The sequence below is a fragment of the Anabas testudineus genome, chromosome 10 (genome assembly GCF_900324465.2).
Source record: "Anabas testudineus chromosome 10, fAnaTes1.2, whole genome shotgun sequence".
NCBI classification, from domain to species: domain Eukaryota; kingdom Metazoa; phylum Chordata; class Actinopteri; order Anabantiformes; family Anabantidae; genus Anabas; species Anabas testudineus.
In genome coordinates this window covers 5,088,883-5,109,497 of record NC_046619.1, presented here as the reverse complement: position 1 = coordinate 5,109,497, position 20,615 = coordinate 5,088,883, and the positions used below count along the sequence as shown (strand labels likewise).

General features: G+C 37.7%; 1 protein-coding gene across 1 annotated transcript in view; it reads right to left on the bottom strand.

The window, feature by feature from the left end:
• The window catches only part of aff2 (AF4/FMR2 family, member 2), a 138,891-nt gene that overhangs the window by 23,923 nt on the left and 94,353 nt on the right, over positions 1 to 20,615 (bottom strand). Inside the window, exon 10 of the mRNA XM_026357616.1 lies at positions 9,372 to 9,409. Within this exon, the coding sequence (XP_026213401.1) occupies positions 9,372 to 9,409 (38 nt within the window). The remainder of the gene's footprint in view (positions 1 to 9,371; positions 9,410 to 20,615) is intronic.

The following is a 20,615-nucleotide window of genomic DNA, read 5'->3' as shown; positions in this document are numbered from 1 at the left end:
ACTTTGATTAATTGCTTTGTTCCCTCTTCTTTGTTTAATGTTTAATGGGAAGTGAGTGGTGAAGTAGCGCCACCTACTGTAATGGCTTTATTTAGGCATAACCAGGATTATCAAAAATACTGAAGTCATGAGACAAAGTCCTGGAACACAAAAAGTCCTCTACCAAGTATAAAATTCTCATAAAAATTATTGCTCAAATTATTGAACTAGAGAATAATCTGGATTCTCTTGCATTAATTCCAGACTGATTAGGAGTGGTTGTCTACACATCCTATCACAAATATTTCTTGTAGTTCTCTAAGCATAAAACCATTGGGTGAATACTTTCCACTAGAACAACTAGAAGTTGTTGATGAGCACCTACATTTTAGTTCAGGCAAACAAATCACTTCCCCTGGTGGGCTAGCCCATATTGTCGATAAGACATTTGGCAAGAAATAAAGGTGAGAACAAACATCAATCGAGTGTCTGCTTTGTGAAACTGTGCTGTTCTCACTTTATTCATTAGTGCTGGAAATGCTGGATAAGATGGAGTTTCTGTGAGTGCTGAGTATTGCTATAAATGAGCCCAGAGCCCCGAGCCTGAGGCAGCACATAGGAGAATGAATGATTTAAGTCTGCAGTAACATGAAATGTCTCTTTTACTCGATGAGAGAACGTCTCCAATGGGTTGTATGTAATAAACAAAGTCATGCGAGACACATTTAATAAACTGGATGGTAATCTTTTTTTATGATATTTCACATCATTCCTTCATTTGCCAAAAAATAAAACGAGACAAGTCTCTTTCTTACAGTGATACAGTATGTTTATGTTTTCTGTTTATCTAGCGCCATGTGAAGTTTAGGGAAAGGTCTTTTCCTCTCAATGGGATTTTCATTTGAGTGCTCTCTAGCTTGTTTCATTCTGGCTACATAAACAGTATGTTTTGAAGGAACAAGATGAAAGGGAACGAGTATGTGCGTGAAAGCATTACATCTGGCTCACTTTCCTCTTTTTTTCCTCAGGAATCAGCCATCAGCTGTCGAAAATAATTTAGTGCCATAGTTGGTGCCAAATTAAAAAGTAACACCAGCTGGTGCAGACTGACAAACTAGTTTTTTTTTTTTTTATTTTAGATTCATAATGTTTTGTAGAAGTTAAGCTATATAAACTTCATCCAGCAGTGAATTTGTTCAGATTTTAGCATTACCTTACGTCTGGATGTACAACTCAACTGATGTAAAATGTGTTAATATTTTATAGACTATATTATAATATACACAACTGTTACAGATGAAATCCTGCACGTCACAGAGCAAGGTGTCATCCCTCGTGTGGGTTTGTGTTTCTTACAGGTTCTGCTCTTATCTTAAATAACGGTACAAATCTTTTGCTTATTTAGTACACAGAGCTTCCATTCTCTAGCTCTTGTGTGTATGCCTGTGTCAACGTCGCAAACACAGATAGGACTTACAAAATAGTCTGTCAGATCTTCAGGCTCTAGCGGAGGCTTTGGTGTATATCTGTTTATTTGTGTGATAAAATCACAAGCACAACAGGGAAATGAAAGCCTTACAACTTTGACAAAATGATCTGTTGGTTTGATATGTCCAGTGGGCCTCACAGGATCCATGCGACTCCTACATACTTACAGGCTTCAGCTAAGCTAGAAGCTACACTTTCATTGTTTCACCTAACGAGCCTATTCAGGCCAGGGGTGGAGTGAAACTAAACCTGGAGAATACATTTGTGGTCTCTAACCAACTATCATCAGACTGAAGAAGCTACATGGATTAGTAGTGAAATCTTTCGACCTAACAAGCAGGCAGTCCAGTTGCCATGACTCAACTTCCAGATAACTTCCACTGGATGAAGGAGAATCTTCGCCGACATTTTGCTCAGTGACTTCACAATGGCTACAACTGTCAAAAAAGTTAAAATGGAGACCTGGTAGGAAGCAAAGCAAATAATGTCTTTCTACATTAAGCCAGAGAGATACCTGAAAGGTCAGAATTGAAGTAGATTGTTTCAAACTCTGTGAGTACATAGCTACAGCAATGACCACTGAGGCCAGTGTACAAACATGTGTCAGGTTCAGTCAACATAGCCATTATCTTTAATGGCTATAATGCAAATTCACATAATGGCTATACTAGACTGAAAATGTCTGCAAAATGTTCACTTAAAATGTATTTTATTTGGCAACTAGGACATGTAAATGTTGTTATTGTTGTATTAAAGCAGCTCAAACCGATGGTTAGAGAGAGATATTGGTCTTGGTAAAATATTATATTACATATTATATTAAAAAATCTATATATAATGACATGAGTGTTGTCCTGCACTTTATATGTCCACCATTAACCCTGAACACCTTAGTGGTAAGAAAAACACACAATTAAATAGTCCAATTAAAAGTAGATGAATGTGATTTGTAGGAGACAGTTTGAGTTCATCAGCCATGTCATGGCTGTTCTTTATCCTCACCTGTTTGGACACCTGAGTCTGGATCTGAGGAGTAGTTCCCCTCTTCAGAGACTTGTTCATGTTCGACCTTGATTTCAGTGAATATCTTGTCTACAATCTGTTATCATAAAGGTTCTTGTCTCCCTCTTGGACTTAACCTCAGCTATACTTGCTATTATCTTCAAAGTGTATTTGTTGAGCTACTGGAGGTTTGTGAGTGCGGTCTTGTAGTGAGATTTTTGAATTTTTAACCTTGTCTTTTCTAAACTCCTGACTATGACCCTGAATATAAGACACTTCTACAGATGTTTGTTGTGGAGTAATGTTTGTGTGCTATAAAAAGGTTTTTCTTTTGCATTGTGTTCATGGTATGCACTTCAATGCATACTGACTGTCCTGTTAGACCTGTTAATAATGTAAACATAGTGTCCTATTCCTCATACATGATTGTAGAAAAGAAATGGATATTAGCAATAGGATCATTATGCACTCCTCTGTGTGTTCTCCAGGGTCCATCTGTGTTACAGTGTATGGTTCATTTTGGACTGTATCACCTTTAATTAACCAGCATGAATTGAACATAAGGAGGCCAATCAACAGACAATAGACTTTTACAGCATTTTTTTCTCCTCCCAAATGCTTTTGCTGCAAATCTGAATTGATCGACCTCTAATGACAATGGAGCAGATGGCTGAGATGTAAGTGAATGTGAGACAGGAGGAACAAGCTGAATCACAGGTAAAGGTGGGTTGTGAAAATAACTAAACGACTGAGTGAAAATATGTAGAATTGCTGCTGTACTGTGGGACTGGGGAGTGAAGATGTGGAGGCCATCTGGGCTCAGTTCATCTGTCATCTTATCATCAGCCTTCAGCTCGCTGGTTCTGCCCTCCACTTGGCAGGGCTTCCCACTGCACAGCTGGCTTTACAATCTCTCTCTGTCTCTCCCTCAATCACTCACACTCTGGTGTTTGTGTGTTGCTGTGCACAGTTGCATGTGTTCTTGAATCTAGGTTGTGTGTAAACCTATGATATTTGGAGTAATATGACACAATGTCTGGAATTATTGCAGTTGTTACTTAGTCTATAACATATATAAAGATGTTTGACCACTGAGAAAGCATTAGTGCAAACATGTAACTGCCCCAGAGGTGGAAAAATACCATTCATATGATAAACGTGTGACCTGCTGTGGTATTTACTTGCCCTTACAGGGATAAATAAAGTTGTACTGAATTAAACTAAATATTTGCATCAACACACAGACACACTATGTGTGTCTGTGTGTAAAGTATGTGTACATGTGTATTTATGTGTAGTAGTTTACCACAAATGCCTGTTAAATTATTTGAGGAATCAGCAAAAGCTCTCAGTACAACTTATTATGTAAAATGGTAAATGGTCTGCACTTATATATCCCTTTTGTACCTTACTGGTACCTTTACATGTGTCCCATTCACCCATTTGTACACTTACACAACGATGAGTGTGCAGCTGACCTGACTCATTGGGAACAACGTGGGATTCAGTATCTTGCCCAAGGACACTTTGACATGTTACAGGAGGAACTGGGAATTGAACCACCAATCCCATGATTAGTAGATGACTGCTCTACCTCCTGTTCCACAGCCGCCCAACGTTCAAGCAAAAGTTTTATTTATTGGTATAAAAATCTGTTATGCTGATGCCATGGCTGGTGCCTTGCCATAAATAGTCATAAGAGAATCCAGGGGGATTCAGTGTGCTCTTAAACCACCTGTGTCATTGTGTTCAAAAGTGTTTTACTTTGAACTAATGTCACACTTGATGCAGCTGACTGACATGTCCACACAGCTGGACCTGTCTGCGTTCAAACCTTGCTACGTTTGTGTTATTGATCTTGATCATGAGTTCTCTCACCTCTGGACATTTACGTTACAGGACAAGTCAAGTGAGACTACTAATCTGTATTTCAGCAGGTATTTCTGAACTTTAGTTATTGTAGATACATAAATAATGAAGAAAACATTATTCTGCTCGGGTATTGCTACAGGGTAAGCTTACTATGAAGTAAAGACTTTCATTTGTTGATATTTTACCCATACAGCCTTTTGCTTTAAGGTTATCACCACCACTGAATGAAAAAAAAATGGGAAATTGTTGTTAGACAGCTGCAGTAGATGATGGTGTCAAAATGGCTGTTTGGTGTCTTGTCCAAGGACACCTTGACATGTGGACAAAAGGAACTGGGAGTCAAACCACTGACTTGGAGGTTCATACTGTAGATGACTGCTATACCAACTCAGCTACATGCTGCCTCGCTTGCTTTAAAAAATACTGAGACAGCACTTTAAATGGTCTCTATGGTATATGATTTTAATAGACTTTTAATAGATACTGATTTCACCAGGCCAAACAAACTAAAGTGCAGAAGTAAACACTCCATTGTAAAAACTACCAGTATATGTTGAGAAAAACATGCCAGCACCTAATAGCAACATTTAAAATCAAAAAATGTCAGTGCATATACTTAACTAGAGCCAAATATATTGTTTGTATCAATTTTAACTTTGCTGATATATGACTTACAAATTTTCACTACTGAGGAACAGCAAACCATCTTGACAATGATGCCCTGCAATGGAAGAGAGAGCAAGAGTCTAAGCTAACATAGCTTATTAGCTCTTTTTTTTTATAACCTCCTCTTGCAACATGTCATTAACATTAATTGTGAACATATGGTCATTATATTAACAGAAAACCTAATCCAGTTGCAATTATGTTCCCCTCAAAAATGTATTTCTGATTTCAGCTTGTTTGTAAAGAATCATAATTTTTTAGGACACTGGGTTAAAATATTTCATAGAATTAGTGCTATAATACAGATTGAACTACAGTATTAATCCTCACAGCTCCTGTACAGTTAAGCCATTAACAGCTTCATTTTTAGCAATCTGATTTCTAGGTAGTATGGTGTTCTTTAATGAAATGTAGCTATTGTCTCTTTCTTTTTTGTGTTGTTAGTGTTTATTGTTCAAAACAGCTGCAATGAGAACCAGTAATGATTGAGAAGACTGACAGCTGCCATCTTGAACAGTTTGACAACGTGAATGCTTTCAAGTGACCTTTCCCATAATTTCCTTCCTTCTAAAATAAAAAAGACACTCAGACAGATAACAAATACTTCAAAGTCTATTTCTTTCCCATTTTTTTCTCTACCTTTGTTTCTTTCTCCTCTTGTCTCTTTATGTTAAGGAACTGGAGCCATAAAGCCTCAGTACAAGCACAACTTTTCCACTCAAGTTGAAATATTTTAAACTCGCGCTGTCATGTGTCCACCTCAATATGTGCTGCCCAGAGCCAATTTGTGTCTAGTTTGCATCCACTCGTATTGTTGTGTTACCCTTTGAACAGACTAGCTGCTATCAGTGGTACTGACTGGTAAACTAGATTCTTCTTATGCCAGAAACATTGTGTTATGTTTGCTGTTGGTGCACAGCACAGGGCACTGAGTTGACAACCTGCATCAGCAAACCTTTTTTATTATTGATCTTGAATGCACACTCATCTCTCTTGACTATAACAATACTACTCTTACTTCCTGTTACTTTTAGTACTTTAATTACCATTAGTATTGTTTACCATGATTAAAATGATTAAGACAAATCCATTTACCTCTAGGCAGTTTTTCTCTCAACAGGGTATACTGTTCATTATGAAAGATGCACATAGAACATAATAAAAAAAACAGGGAAGCAGGCAGTGTAAAGATTTTCAAGATTACAGAGCAGTAAAATAAAAATGATGCAGTATAATATACACTGCGGAGGTATGGATAGTGTGTGTGGGGGGGGTGGCAGAATAATGATTGGTATGTGGGTGAGGTTGTCAGTGCAACGATTTAAAAAAAATGTATGTGTGTCTGTATGGATGGTGTGAGGAGTGTGGGTGAGAGTGTGTGTGTGTTGCTTTTCATGGGGGATATAGCCAGTGGATCGCTCGCAGCATCTCTGGTCCCAGCGTCCCTGCGGATGTGTGTGTGTGGTGTTCAGTAGATTGGGCTGCAGAGTGAATGGGCTCATTAGCGGTAGCAGAGTAACACATGGCCTGGGGCACACACAGACACACGGCACACACACTCTTTCTCTTGCTGTCTGTCTCTCTCTCTCTCTCGCTCACACACACACACACACATACACACGCAGTAACACTCCAGACTTGCATACTAATGCCCTCAGACTGTGAACACAGTGAGCCTCATTTATAAAAGATTCTTATATTCTTATGCACCAGTCTGGGCTTTGCAACACATTCCAAGCAAAAGATGAAAAATTTATTTTGGTGCCGAACTCAGCTGTTTACATGAATTCTTTCCAATATTCTGTGATGTTACAAATGCAACTAACATTTGTTCTAATGATTAATTGGGAGACATATTTTCCCCAAGATGTTACAAGAAGATCATAATGAATGATAAATTTACTTTTTAAAAATAGTGTGAATGGACTCTATCACCTCTAAATACGATGGGGATGAGAGAAGGTATTGTTGGCAGTTACAGTTACATTTAGTTATTTGGCAGACGGTTTTAACCAAAGCAACTTACAAGTGAGGTACAAAGCAAGCACATATCTAAGCCAAGGAGACGAACTAAAGAAAAGTGCTCTAGAAAGACCTGTTTCAGTTTCATGGGGTATAAGTGCAAGATTTTTTTTTAAGTGCAGAGAAAGACTGGGAAGAGTTCTGTTTTCAGCAAGTTTTTGAAAGTTGAGAGTGAGGCAGCTGAGCGAGCAGAGGTGGGTAGGTCGTTCCATCATCTTGGAACCACAGAGCTCAAAAGTTTTGCCTGGGATCTTTTTAAGGTGAGGTGAGGGGAGCTACAGTTGTTCATATTGTTTCCTGAAGTTCGGATTACAAGTGAGAGGCAGCAGGAGAATATCACACAAATAATTAGGTGATTAACACAACAAACACAGCCTTCCTGGGTGAACCATAGTGATTAATTTTAAGTGTCAATGTTAGCACTAGCTTAAGTCGTATATTGTAGCTTTAAAGAAACTTGTCCAAGACACACAACAGTGGCTCCTGCAGATTGTTGTACCAGAATGATTGCGACTTAGAAATAAAAAAAACAGAGTAACAACAATTTACACACTTTCACTCACTTTGAGTCATTGACCATCATCTGCAGTAATTTATTACTTAACCATCTGGACATCTTTAGCATTTTACAAGGGTGCCAACAAACATGATGTGTATTGCTTTTAAACATACATTTAATTCTATTTATGTATGTGCAAAATGAATAAAATATCTGAAAGCAATATTTGAATGGAAGGTTCTGCACAATTAAACCTTAATGTTTCAGCAACACATCAACCTTGATATTTACCCATATGCTCACCATATGCTCTCTGTTTTTGGATAAACTGTTAAATTTGGTTAAGCTATAGAGTGACTACATTTAATGGAAGAGGCCTGAGGACATAATTTTCGCTGACCCTGTATCGTTATGCATATACTATTTATATTTCATCCTCTGAATCATAACCCCAGGTCAGCATAAAAAAGTACTATTCAGATTTATGTCCTAACTTATAGTAGTAGGGTGAGTATAGAGGACATCTGCTGCCTAATTTTAAATGGTGCAGAGTTGAGTGTGTGATTGGAGACTGGTGACTGAGGTTGTCAAGTGGGCACCTGCCACCACAGATGTTTCAGTGAATTAGAGCCACTACACCTCCAGAAAGCTTCACAGTGTTTGGAGCTGCAATAACCTTCAAACATTACTTCTCCTAGTAAAAAAATCTTGGATCCACATTTAAACCTTTATACAGCATCAGCGACCGTCACCCCTTCATCCTTTAGATTTAAAGGACAAATAATGCATCTGTGCACCTCCACTGAGAGTTACAGTATGTCACTGGCTCTGGGCTCAGTCACAGCAACATCTTTGACCTTAACAGTGCTTTCAACAAAGAACTGAAGAAAAAAGACTAGAGAATCATCCAACGCAGACCATAGCTGCCTCAATTATATGTTTCAGGGCAAAGAACATTTATTTATAGCCTGTTATTTGGCTGATACTGAAAGTCACACACTGACTGCACTGACTTTATAGACTCTGCCAGAGACGCACTGGCCACCGACACACAAGAACAAGGCTTTAGATAAATGTCCAACACAAATGTATAATTAAATTTTTCTAAGCCAGTCCAATGTTTAATGTGTGAACAGCTATAATAGAAATAAATACAGTGGCAAGAAAAAGTATGTGAAGTATGGTTATATGACAAGATTTGTCATAAAATGTGATCTGATCTTCATCTAAGTCAAGAATATTAACAAATATCATGTGCCTAAAATAATAAACCAAAAAAGAACATTGCTGCACGCCTGAAGTTTGCAAAGAGCACATTTCTCCACAGCGGTATTGGCAAAATGCGGACTGACTTATTAAACTATATTGAACTATTTGGAACAAACACACAGCACAACATGTTGCATAAAAAGGACACAGCATATCATCATGAAAACATCATCCCAACTGTAAAATATGGTGGAGGAAACATCATGATTTGGGCCTGCTTTGCTGCATCAGGACGTGGCCAGCTTGCAGTGATTGAGGGAAGATGAATTCCCAAGTGTAACAAAAAATTCTTCAGGATAATGTGAGAATGTCTGTACGTCAGCTAAAACTCTGTAGAAGTACAGAACAACACCAGAGCAAGTCCACAACAGAATGGCCTCAGAAAAACAAAATCCACCTTGGTCAATCGGCAATGTCAGAGCCCAGACCACAACCCAATAGAGAGGCTTTGGAACAACTTGAACAGAGCCACACACATGAGACGTCCAAAGAATATGTTTTGCTTTATGAATGTGGCTTTTTCTTGCCACTGTGAATAACAATTCACAACTTGGAGTTTGACTAGTTGTCTTACCTTAGAGCTGTGCTTCTGGCTTTGGGCTTGTCAGACACCTGTCAATACACATACACGAGAGAAAGGTTTAAAATCTTACAGACACATTATCATTAATTAGTCACAGAAAGAATAATGTCTAAAAAAATCAAAGCTGATTAATCATGTTCTGTGGTGCACTTTGGGCCAGTGTGTCACTGTAACACTTCTTGCCACAGTGACTTTGTAATTGGATGGAGACAGACGAGAGGACGCTTCTTGGCACCATGAATAGAACATGGATCAAGAATTCTTCAATTTGCTGCAGCATTATTGAATTTATTTCCTCAGCATATATTCAGGTCATAATTTCAATTGTTGTGGTCACTATTGCATATGGTCAATGAAGAAAATGGTTATGATTCCAACATTGAAGAGAATGTTATGCTAATTTTTTATTGATGCATCTGCCACAATTCATTTGAATCTAAATATTTTGAAATACAAAAAATGATACATGCAATTAAAGACTGATAGATTGATTAATTAAAGAGCATGAAATTCATTTGATACATTTTTTAAGCACTCGACAGCCAAATTAAGACTTTACTATACTGAATAGAATGATTTATAATATTCTCAACAATTCATATGTTTTTACAAAAAAAAAAAAAAAGCTTCATACGGTAACGTTCCAAGATTAGTTTTAATATTTCTGGAAAAAAGTCATAAATATTTTAAGAGTAAATTAAGAAGTTTTTTAAACGTTTAAGAAAAAAAGATTATTTTGAAAGTAAAGAGTCTCCTCTTTCTCTTTCCTCATGTTGAGGAGAAAAAGTAGACATCAAAGAAAACCTCTCTATTTTCTCTTTATCTTCTTTTCCTTTACCCCCATCTTCGCTTGTTTCCTCCCTGCCCTCTCCCTTTTCACTCTTTTATTTGTATTCACACTTTCTCTCCTTTCAGTAAAAGAATGGAGTGATTAGGCTTGTCAGTGAAGCTTTTCCTCCCCCTTCCTTCGCCCCTCTCATCTTCTTTTCCTCCCTCTGTCAACTCTGAGTCAATTTTGCACATGACTACATCAATTAGAATAACAAAACAAAAACAGTAAACTCAATTTCTGCATATATCAGCCATTAATTCATCTTTAAGCACTGAAGCCCCACAATTAAAATGAATTACTCAAACAAAAAACAGGGCCCTTTTCTCGCCTCTGGCTTGTTGTTTGTCTCTCTCACCCTCGCTCTAGGAATAAGGTGATTAACTGGACCAGTGAAGTTTCTGATAGATCGATGCGTAGCTGCAGGCTAGAACAACAAACCTCCTCAGATCTTTGGCTTTGGAAGACTTGCAGGGCTCATGAAGATGATCTCTGTGTGAATATATTTAGCCAGCTGGTGGCTTTACTTGGATTTTAAATAAAGAACAACCTAATCATTATTTATTCACACAATCTCCTCTGTAACAACAAAGCGGACAAGCTGTTTTACCGAAGCCGAGATAATTCAAACCTTTAAAGCTTCTGAGACATAAAGCGCTCAGTGTATGACTGTGTGTGTATATGTTTATTTGCAAAATCTCCACATCCTTGTCTTCCCTCTTTCTCATGTGGGTGCAAGACAGCGGAGTGTTGCACATCAGGCCCTGCGATACAATTTTAACGAGGCTTTAAACACCTCCGCACCATCTTGAACAGTAACTGAACAATGAATTCTTCGCTTGTCTATACTGAGTCGCTTTACTTTGCGTGAGAGACGTTATAAAGCATTTCTAACACCTGAACACCGGGTTCAAAATCCTGAATTTCTGATGAAACTCTTGCATATAGGTTACACTACTGAAAGCATAGCAGACGGTCGGTTTTCACTAGTTCCAAACAAAGAGACTCTATATCACGAATTTTAGCATCCATTGGCTGCCAGTTGGATTTAACACAGTTAGTCCACTGATGACTTTTATACTCACACATCTGACTGTGTCAGGAATAATGTTCTGAAACCATGTAGTCACTTTCACCACATGTATTAACATTTGAACCTACTGATCGATGCCTATAATTCACTCACTCTTGTTTGCTCTACTTTGTACTAACCCTCTACTTTAGGTTATCTCTGTTTCAAGTCCGATTAGTAGACTGCACAATTTTACTTTTTTGTACAGCCTTCTGTACTCTGTTCAATGTAGTCTATACCTCTATTGTACCACCAGACACATCCTGAGATGCTAAATTTAGAATTACCTTAACAATAAAGATAATAACACAATTAGACACACTTCCTGCATGAAAACAGTTACCTACAATGTGCAGACAATACAAAGATCAGCAATAAAAATAAGCACAATCATTCCAAATGTTAAAAACTGTACTTGTCTTCTCTGCAAACACCCATACATGCAGTGCAGTTTCACACTTTCAAGGATGCAGACCCTTTCATAAAAAAACATTACTCCAGGTTGGTATGGATTGATTGACAAAACATTTAACTTTCACACAGGGAACACTTTTCAGCATTGTTTCTTTTATTCCAGCACCTTAACTGTTGCAACCCTGTCTCCTAAAAATGACCTTTTTATAAAACTGAAATACAACCACAAATACACTAAAGTAGTAAAAGTTGTTGCAACCAGTTAATGTTTTATAATATAATGAAAGATTATACATAAGCTTATAGTAACTCTTATTGTATCCATCTGAGTTTTTACCTGCTCTTATATGAGTTATTATGGTTTGACTGTTTTAATGTCATATTAGTGCTTCTTATTTTTTTAGGGTTTTAGGTTTTGTATTATGTTGTTTTGAGTTAAACTCAAGTTGCTGCTTTATCAGCCCTGCACATTTTACGCTCTCTGTACACTTCAACTACTTCCTTTCTGTTCATTCAGTTCTTCATTTATACAAAAAAGATGTTGCATCAGAACATAATCATAGTGTGATTACAGGACCTCATTCACCAATATCTACCTAAGCTGTTTTGTAATGTGACTCAGTGTTGACACTGTGTGTTTCCTTCACAGTAACACACAGCAATGTGTAACACACAAATGACAATGTCACCCAGATGTTACAAGCTGGTAAAGGGGAGTCAAGCAACTAAATTGATTCAAAGTATAAAGCTAGCCTGACAATTACCATTATCACATATGTTTATAGGCTTTTTGACATGTTAGAGCAAGTACAGGTTTGTATAAAAGTAGCATAGTAAAACTAATCTCTCAATATGCTCAATGTAGTTGTTTAAGTCACAGGCACTCGTTATTGTTCATTAATGGAACATTTGAATAGAACAAAGTCATTACTTGAGTTGTTAGTAACACGTGTGCTAAGTCTGCATCAAGTTGAAGTGATCAGCTTCAGTTACTGTATGACTGTGATTACACAGCTGTACATGTCCTGGAACATTTTCTTAAGTTTAATGTTACTGTTGTTGTTGTAATGTTGTCATAGAACAATACATGGAGTATGATGCACATGTAGACAAACAGCTCTCTGCAGCTCTCTGACTATGTGAGCAGGTTGTCCATTGTGCCAGACGTTCTCACCAGCTGCAACTGTACTTTTATATAAAGACAGAGCTTTTAAGCTTGCCTTTGCTCTGACCAAGGTGATCTGTCATCACAAAGCTCGCAGAGAGAGAAAAGAGAGAAACGCAGAGAGATAGAGAGACAAAGGACAGTCCTGCAGCAGTAATTGGGTTGCTGTTTTTCTCAGCTTCTAAAGTCATTAGGAACATCTCTCTCTTTCCTACTATCTCTGGTTTCCTCTCCTCTTTCCTTCTCTCCTCCATCCCTCTTTTCTCTGCTCTTTCTTTCAATTCCCTCCTCTCCTCATCTTTTCTCGTGCCAAAAACATATTCATCTATCCTCTCCTGCCCTCACAGCGCTGTGCCACAGCATACTAATGACAGTGTGTGCCTGTGTGTACGTGTGTTCGAGGGAGAGAGAGAGAGAGAGAGAAATTGTCAGCATCTGTTTATATTTATGTGTTTGCTGGTGTAAGTGCTTGCGAGTATAGTCTCCATGGGTATGCTGCATGTGCTTATATGTGTGCATGGGCGCACGCCTGTAATACATGCACGTCTGTGTATTTGATTATGAATGTGTGCGTGTTGTGTTTACTTCGGGCTATAAAAGCTTGATAATACACCATGCACTCATTTGCTATAAGCCTGTTAACAGCATGGACAGAAAAATGCCACAGAATTCATCTCAGCCTCTCTCGCTCTCTCTTTTCATCTTACTCACTCTGTCTCTTTGTCTCTTGCCCAGTTTTATTTCCTTTTCTCTCTTTATCTTCGCCTCCTGTCTGCATTGTTATCAGTCTGTCTGGTCTGTCTTTGTCTTTCACTGCGACCCACTAACTTACTCACTTCTCTGCTTTCTTTCTTACTTTGCTCTTTATTTATTTGAATCACTCTCCATGTCTGTCTTGCACAGTCAGTCCAAGAAGAACGGACAACAAGATAAAAGTGCAGAGACAGATGGTGTGGTGGAGACTTAGAAGAACAGGTCACAATTCTTAGACGCTCCCAGTCCCACACAACGTACAGTATAACAAACAGAACATTTTCCAACGTCCAGTCCCCTGAGTTAATTTCACAACTATCTCTTGGCATGGGTTAAATTCATGGTTTTATATTGAAATCTCTCCTTCCTCTTCCTGTGAAGCATTCACATATTTTTGACTAGTCATGCTGATATATAAATGTATCAAAATAGATTGGGAGTTGTAGTAGTTGGCAGATTGAAATCATTGTAGGAGGTCTGTGTTTGGATTGTCGCGCTAGCTTTCAATATCCTCTTGTTAGAGGTTCGTTTGAACATGTACATAAAAGAAGCTGTTTCTCAGGAGAGTTATTGTATGTTCTAGGACTATTAGTTTGTGTAGCACAATAAAGCCATAGTGCTTATACAGAGACTGCACTGTAGTGTACTGTGTGGACTGAACTGTATGTGGCAACCATGCTATAGCGGGAGATGCTCACATGCTGAAGTAATTCTTTAAAGGAAAACTAAGTAAGTTTAACTTTGGAGATATTTTTATTTTATTAATATTTTATTTTTAAAGTACTTAATGGATCTTAGAATGCTGCAATACTGTAATATCGACTAAAGGTCCAATACAATGGTCAAAGTGTTTTGAAGAAGCCAAGGGGATGGCTAAATTAGCTATCACCTCATCTACTGAGATATATTTATGTAAATGTTTAATCAGCCTACACTCAGCCAGGACCTCTCACATCTCTGCTCATTGGATGACAAGTTTGCACTGACTGACCACCTACAGCCTCTGGTCAGGTTAGTGCGCTGACAATTCAATGTGTGGATCAGGACTCTGCCCTGTGCCTGTTAAAGTAACAGAAAACAATGGACGTTTGCGCTTGTTTTGGATGTGTCTTCAGTGTGACCAAATCTGTCATTTTGGTTCAATGGTACATATTTTGATACAGCAGGAAACAAACAAAAGAAAAAATAATCTATATTTCATACAGGAATTGTTATTGTATCCTATTTCATCCTGTCTATTCATCTTAATACTAAAACATATCATGCACACTATCCGTGATTAGGAGAGCTACTTCAGCATAATTATAATAACTAAAAGCACCATAAATGACCTGCATGATTTATAATTACAACATCTACCATCATGGTAATTATACAATCAGAAGGCCAGTTTAAAGGGGATGAGAGGAATTGGTATCTTTTCATTAACAGAAAACAGAAACTCATGAGCACTGATTCTGCACAGTGGGGGAAGGGGCAGCAGCGCGACCCCCACTGACTGCTTTGAACTCATCTCTGGCATCATTAGTGCATGATGATAGTGATTAGAGGAGAGAGGGCCACCATGCCAGTTTTCATACTGAAAAAACAAGAACAAGACGAGCAGGACAACTATCCACCACTCATGTGTCCCAGTCTAACAAACTGAAAGAAAAGAAACACAACCTTTGATTCAAAGGACGTACCTACAGACTATGATCTCCCAGCCTGCAGGTATGGCCTTTAAAACGTTACATTTTTTAACTAGGTAATTATTTGTAATTACTGGGGTTTTTGGTCCCTATAAAATGCTATATACTCTTTATAATACATTGAATAAATAACCTTATCATGTATAAGCCAATTAGAATTGAAAGATGCAAAACAATTGCAAAGAGATACAAAACTAAATGTGCAATAAAAATGTGCAAAATGCCAAAAAGATAGAGTTTTGTAAAATTAATTCCCTGTTTCATTTTTAAACTTTATTTTAATTCATGACGTCTATTAATGTCCATTTAGAGGCGGTTCTGGAACTCACACAAGAAGTTGTGGAAATGTCGGCATCATTGTTTCATGATTCAGGTAACAGTTGAATGATAACGGTTTGTGGTTCAGTGGTTCTTCTACCTCACATGGTGAAATCACTGTATGTATAATAATAGGCTAGTACTACTAAACTTTACTCGCTCGTTGCAACACACAAACAACCATATTTTGAATGGCACAACTAAAGATTCCTGTGTTTGGTGGCTGGAAATGAAAGCAAAACACTTGTAAAGAGGTTATAAAGAGAACAAAAAGTAAAGCCTTTCCAAGTGTGCATAGTTTTGTGTAGTTTCATGATAACGATCACTTTAACTGGCACAATATATACATTTTAACCATCTACTCTAAACTTCCAGTCCTACAAGATATTTCCTAGAATTGATGTGGTTGAGAGGTACTTGTATGAAAGACAAGTGTTTATACCACAAAACACCAGCTGTTAAATCCTAAACCTTTTTACGACACAAGTTCACTAATGTTTAACTGTTTGTTTTAGCCTGAATTTACAGTTAGAGTTAGAGTTTCAGTTTTGAAGTTTGATTGTGTCACCCTTCTAAATGGGGGAACTGCTTCAAGTAATGTTTGTACCTGTGCAGTTAGTCTAAGCAGATTCAATGTAGATTTACTTTTAGACTTGGAGTTCAAAGGAGCTTTCAATTATGTTCATTTCAGTTTAGGGTTATATGCGGGTATACAGCCCATGAATGACTAGATGGCCTGAAGAAGCAGCTCACCTGTTGCTCTGCCTCTTCCCATCACTGCTGATCTTCAGGTCGTCCTCCAACATTCTGCACAGAGTCAAAAAGAACATGTTACTGGCAACCATGACCTCCTGTCTGCTTACATTAGTTTGCATATTCCTTGTTGAAGAATGGATTAATTTAATTGCAAAAGCTGCGCTGGAGGTTCATGAAGTGGGAAATGTGGAAGTGGACAGTGGATGGAGCACTTTGCTGATTACAGATGTTCAGCTTATGGAACTTGGAGAGCGCAGCCAGATTGTTTTTTTCACCTGGAAACTGTCAGAATGACAAGCGCTGACCTACAGCCAAGAATTCCTTGGAAACAAAGAGGACATGCTCGGCTAGGATCGGTCTCTCAGTCACGCCTGTGTATGAATATTTCAGGTGTTTCTGATTGGAAAGTCAGCCTGCCATGTTCCCGTGTTTCTTTTGTATTAGCTGCGGTTGTTTGTTGTGGTCAAATTCAAACAATATAAGGAGATGTATACAGCTATGAAAAAGATATACACGACACAGTCGATAACATGACCTCCCTCATGGCACCACCTGCTCCTTACCACACAAAATTATTCAGTATTTATGTGCTGTGTATTGGCAAGTTCCCATGTTTTATTGCTTTATATAAACCCTCCACACAAACTACTGTTATTTTAAGCTGCCACTGCTATTGTTATGACAGGAGAATCCCCTAAAGGGATTTTTACTGCCTCACGAACCACTCTTGTCTGTGCTTGCACCACTAAAAAACACTCCCCGCGTTGTGGTGTTTTCAGATGGGACCATACAAGTCGTGAATAACTGAAGCACAATAAGAAAAAGCTTTGCAGATAAGGGGCACAGTGCAGCATGCGGCGATGATAGATATGTTTGAATGAATGAATAATGGATTCATATTTTATTTCATAAGAAGAGGACAGATGGAGAGAGGGAGATAGTGTGTGAGATGGAGATGATAATGATGGGGAAGGGAAGACAGAAGGGGATAAAGAGAGGGAAATGGAAAGTGAATAGAGAGAGGAGGAAGAATAAAATGCAAGAGAAAGAAGAGGCATCAATGAGGACAGACGCAGTTGGATATACTGAGTTACGGACTAAAGCATCCATGGCATGCAGAGCTTAGAAAGCACAGCATCACATTCTACAAGGTGCAGATGCTCTTACTTGCCTTCATAAAATAAGCTCTTTCATTTTGTTAAAGTAGAGGCTCCATTACTTGTGAAGTTTGTCTGAGATTATGTTAATATTTCCAAGAGAAAATTATAGCTGCAATGAGCTAATGACTAATTGCCTAACACTATGATATAGACAATTTTAAATGCATATGCACTCAGAATGCAAAAGCAAAACACACATAATCTTCTTCTGCTGCCTTAGAGAACAAGCTTACGCTTCTGCAGTGTCTTACAGTTCAATTCACAGTCTTAATTTGGCCCCTTTCTGCCTCTTGCTCCGATGTGTTTAACATAAAGTTAGAGTTAATGTATGAAATATGTATGTGTCAGTAGTTAGATCACAGAATGAAATAAAAATGAGTGTGAGACAGTACATCAGTTTAAAAAGAAATATTATGGAACGATATAAAGTGGGATATAATATATATTGACTGTTTATCGATTGCTTAGTTAAGGCTTTATCAGTATCCCTAATTATATGTGTGTTTCTCAGTGACAGATTAACTTACTTCGTGCCGTATGTTTATTTACTGTATCCTTGATTCTAATATGTACATCAATTAACATGACTGTTTATTGTATTTTGAAGGATTACTGTGTTTATTTAGTTATATAAGTAATTACACTGAATGTACACACTGTTTTGTTTAGTGAATTTTACAAGACATACATGTTAGGAATTATTAACTTGTAAATGTAGAAATGTCAGAGGAATGAATAAAGGTTGAACTACTTCTGTGCTGTATTATTCTAGTGTAGTAAATATCAAAGTGGATGCTTCAACTCTGACTTTTGAGGTTTCTTTTCTAACAGATCAGTAAGGTGTATTTAAAAACGATTACTATTGGAGGATTTTTCTGTAATGGTCAGACGTAGCAAACATTTTGCAAAGAATACAGCAATTAGTTTTAACAGCACAATTACTTTTGAATAAGACAAGGTAGACCTATTCATTATCCTGGACATTTTATGCTGTTGAGCATCATAGTAAAAACAAAGAATAGCCTAATGGCTGCGGAAGCAAGGCATTGTTTTTTACCAATAACAATTATTTCACCCTAATAAACAAAGCAGCATTTATGTTTAAATACACAGTGGGAAAAAAACTACACCTCAGGGCACACAATAGTAATCAAAAGAAACAGGCTTATCGGCTTTGGAAACAAAATAGTCTAATAAGCCACAAAAAGCTGTGCATTCCAGCAGACAACTTCCTAATGGAGATATAATTAACTATTTAACTGCTGCATGGACCCAAAGAGCAGGAAATGAGAGTTTGCATGCTGTCCTGGAACATTAATCAAATCATCCAGTTCAAGTACTGTTAACTAACAGCTGCCTTTACTTCTCCTTAACTTGCAGAGTATTTGCATCATTATCGTCTTGGCCATCATGTCTTTTTACATTTACATTTTTGGACACTGTGCTTGACACATTTTCTCTCCTCTTCCCAAATTAGCCTTCATCAAATGTATAAATAATGAATTGTGCTGCACTTGAAAACCCTCACTAGAGCTAATAAGGCAGGAGTTGTCATGTAGGACTAATCTTAATGGATAATATGACAGTGGAGCAAAAATCCCCTTCAACAAATGCATACAGATTTTAAATGAGAACAAGAAAACATTTGGCGCAGTGAAAAAACTGTTTTGTTGTTTAAGTCATACTTGTGTCTAGAAGAGGATTTCGGTAATATTCTGATATTAAACACACATATCAGGTTTGGGTTTATCCCTCAACACCTGTGTCATTTCTGATAAATGCTGTATTTCAGGTGAACAGCTGCTCTAAGGTCTGAGTTGTTTCTTATGAAGTGAAATGATGAAGCACCGAAACAATGGAACAAGTGAGTGGTTCATGCGTCACCTCCATTAAGTTTCACCAACTGTTTGATTTGAGCTGACTAAGAAGATCATAAACATATTATTACCTTTTTTTAAAAGTGAAACTGTATTTTTAAAGTGAAGGTGTGTGTGTTTGTTTTTTTGGCAGATCTCTACTGTAAGTACTGACAATGGACTGTCATCTGACTGAGGCACTGCTGGAATTTGAACCCATGATGACTTTTTTTTATAACACAGGCACTTTAACCAACTAATCCACAGCACTTGCAAATGCCAGAAGAATCAATATCAGTCTTGAGCTGAGTCTATGAACTGTTTCTTAGGAATAGCTAAGCTAATAGCTAATTGCTCCCCCCTCTACCCTTTTTGCAACTGTGACAAATCAGCGTAACATTCTTTGGTTTTAAGCAAAACTCCTCACCATTTTTATAGGCAACATGAAAAAGCCCAAATATTTTTCAATGTTCCAACTCTGACAAATTAACAACAAACCAAGCCACAGCAACAACTATCATGTTTACTGGTTTTGCAGCTTTTGGTGCAAAATCTCTACAGACTTGTTCCTCTACACAGGCCTGTTCCTGACCACTGTGAGTTTATGTGTATGTGGCTCTACGATCAATTCACATCCCTTCTCTTCTTATCTTAGAGATGTGATTTTAAGATTTTCAGTGAGACTCTTTCTGCAGATTCATGTTTTTTATGGTGTTTTTGAACAACAACAACAGCAAAAAAAAAGAAACCTTGGTAGAGGTGCTGTTAAAAGTTAAAGTGCCTGTCTAGTAAACAGGAGATCCTGAGTTCAAGCAAAACCCAGCAGAGTATGTGGGAGTTAGTTGTCTTATAATTTTGCAATGAAAAAATTAAACAGATGAACAGATTGACAGTTTGCCAGAGGTGAACCTCTGCCTGTTTACACTGCACTCACCTCTAATATAAGTTTTTGCATTAATGATACCACATTTATCCAGTATTTGGTATATCCGAGACAACAGCAGTATTTTCATACATACAAATGATACAAATGTAATAACCAGTGGTAAATACTCGGATAAGACTCTTGATTTTCCACCATACTGAAGAACTTTTGTAGCTTGCGTGTGAGCAGGTGAACTTACAACTTTCCCCTAGTGATTTATTTTGGAAAGTCTTAAAACTGTATAGTTACAGTTGCTAAGCTAAGACTGGGCAATCATTGTTCAGGGAGGCGGTTAA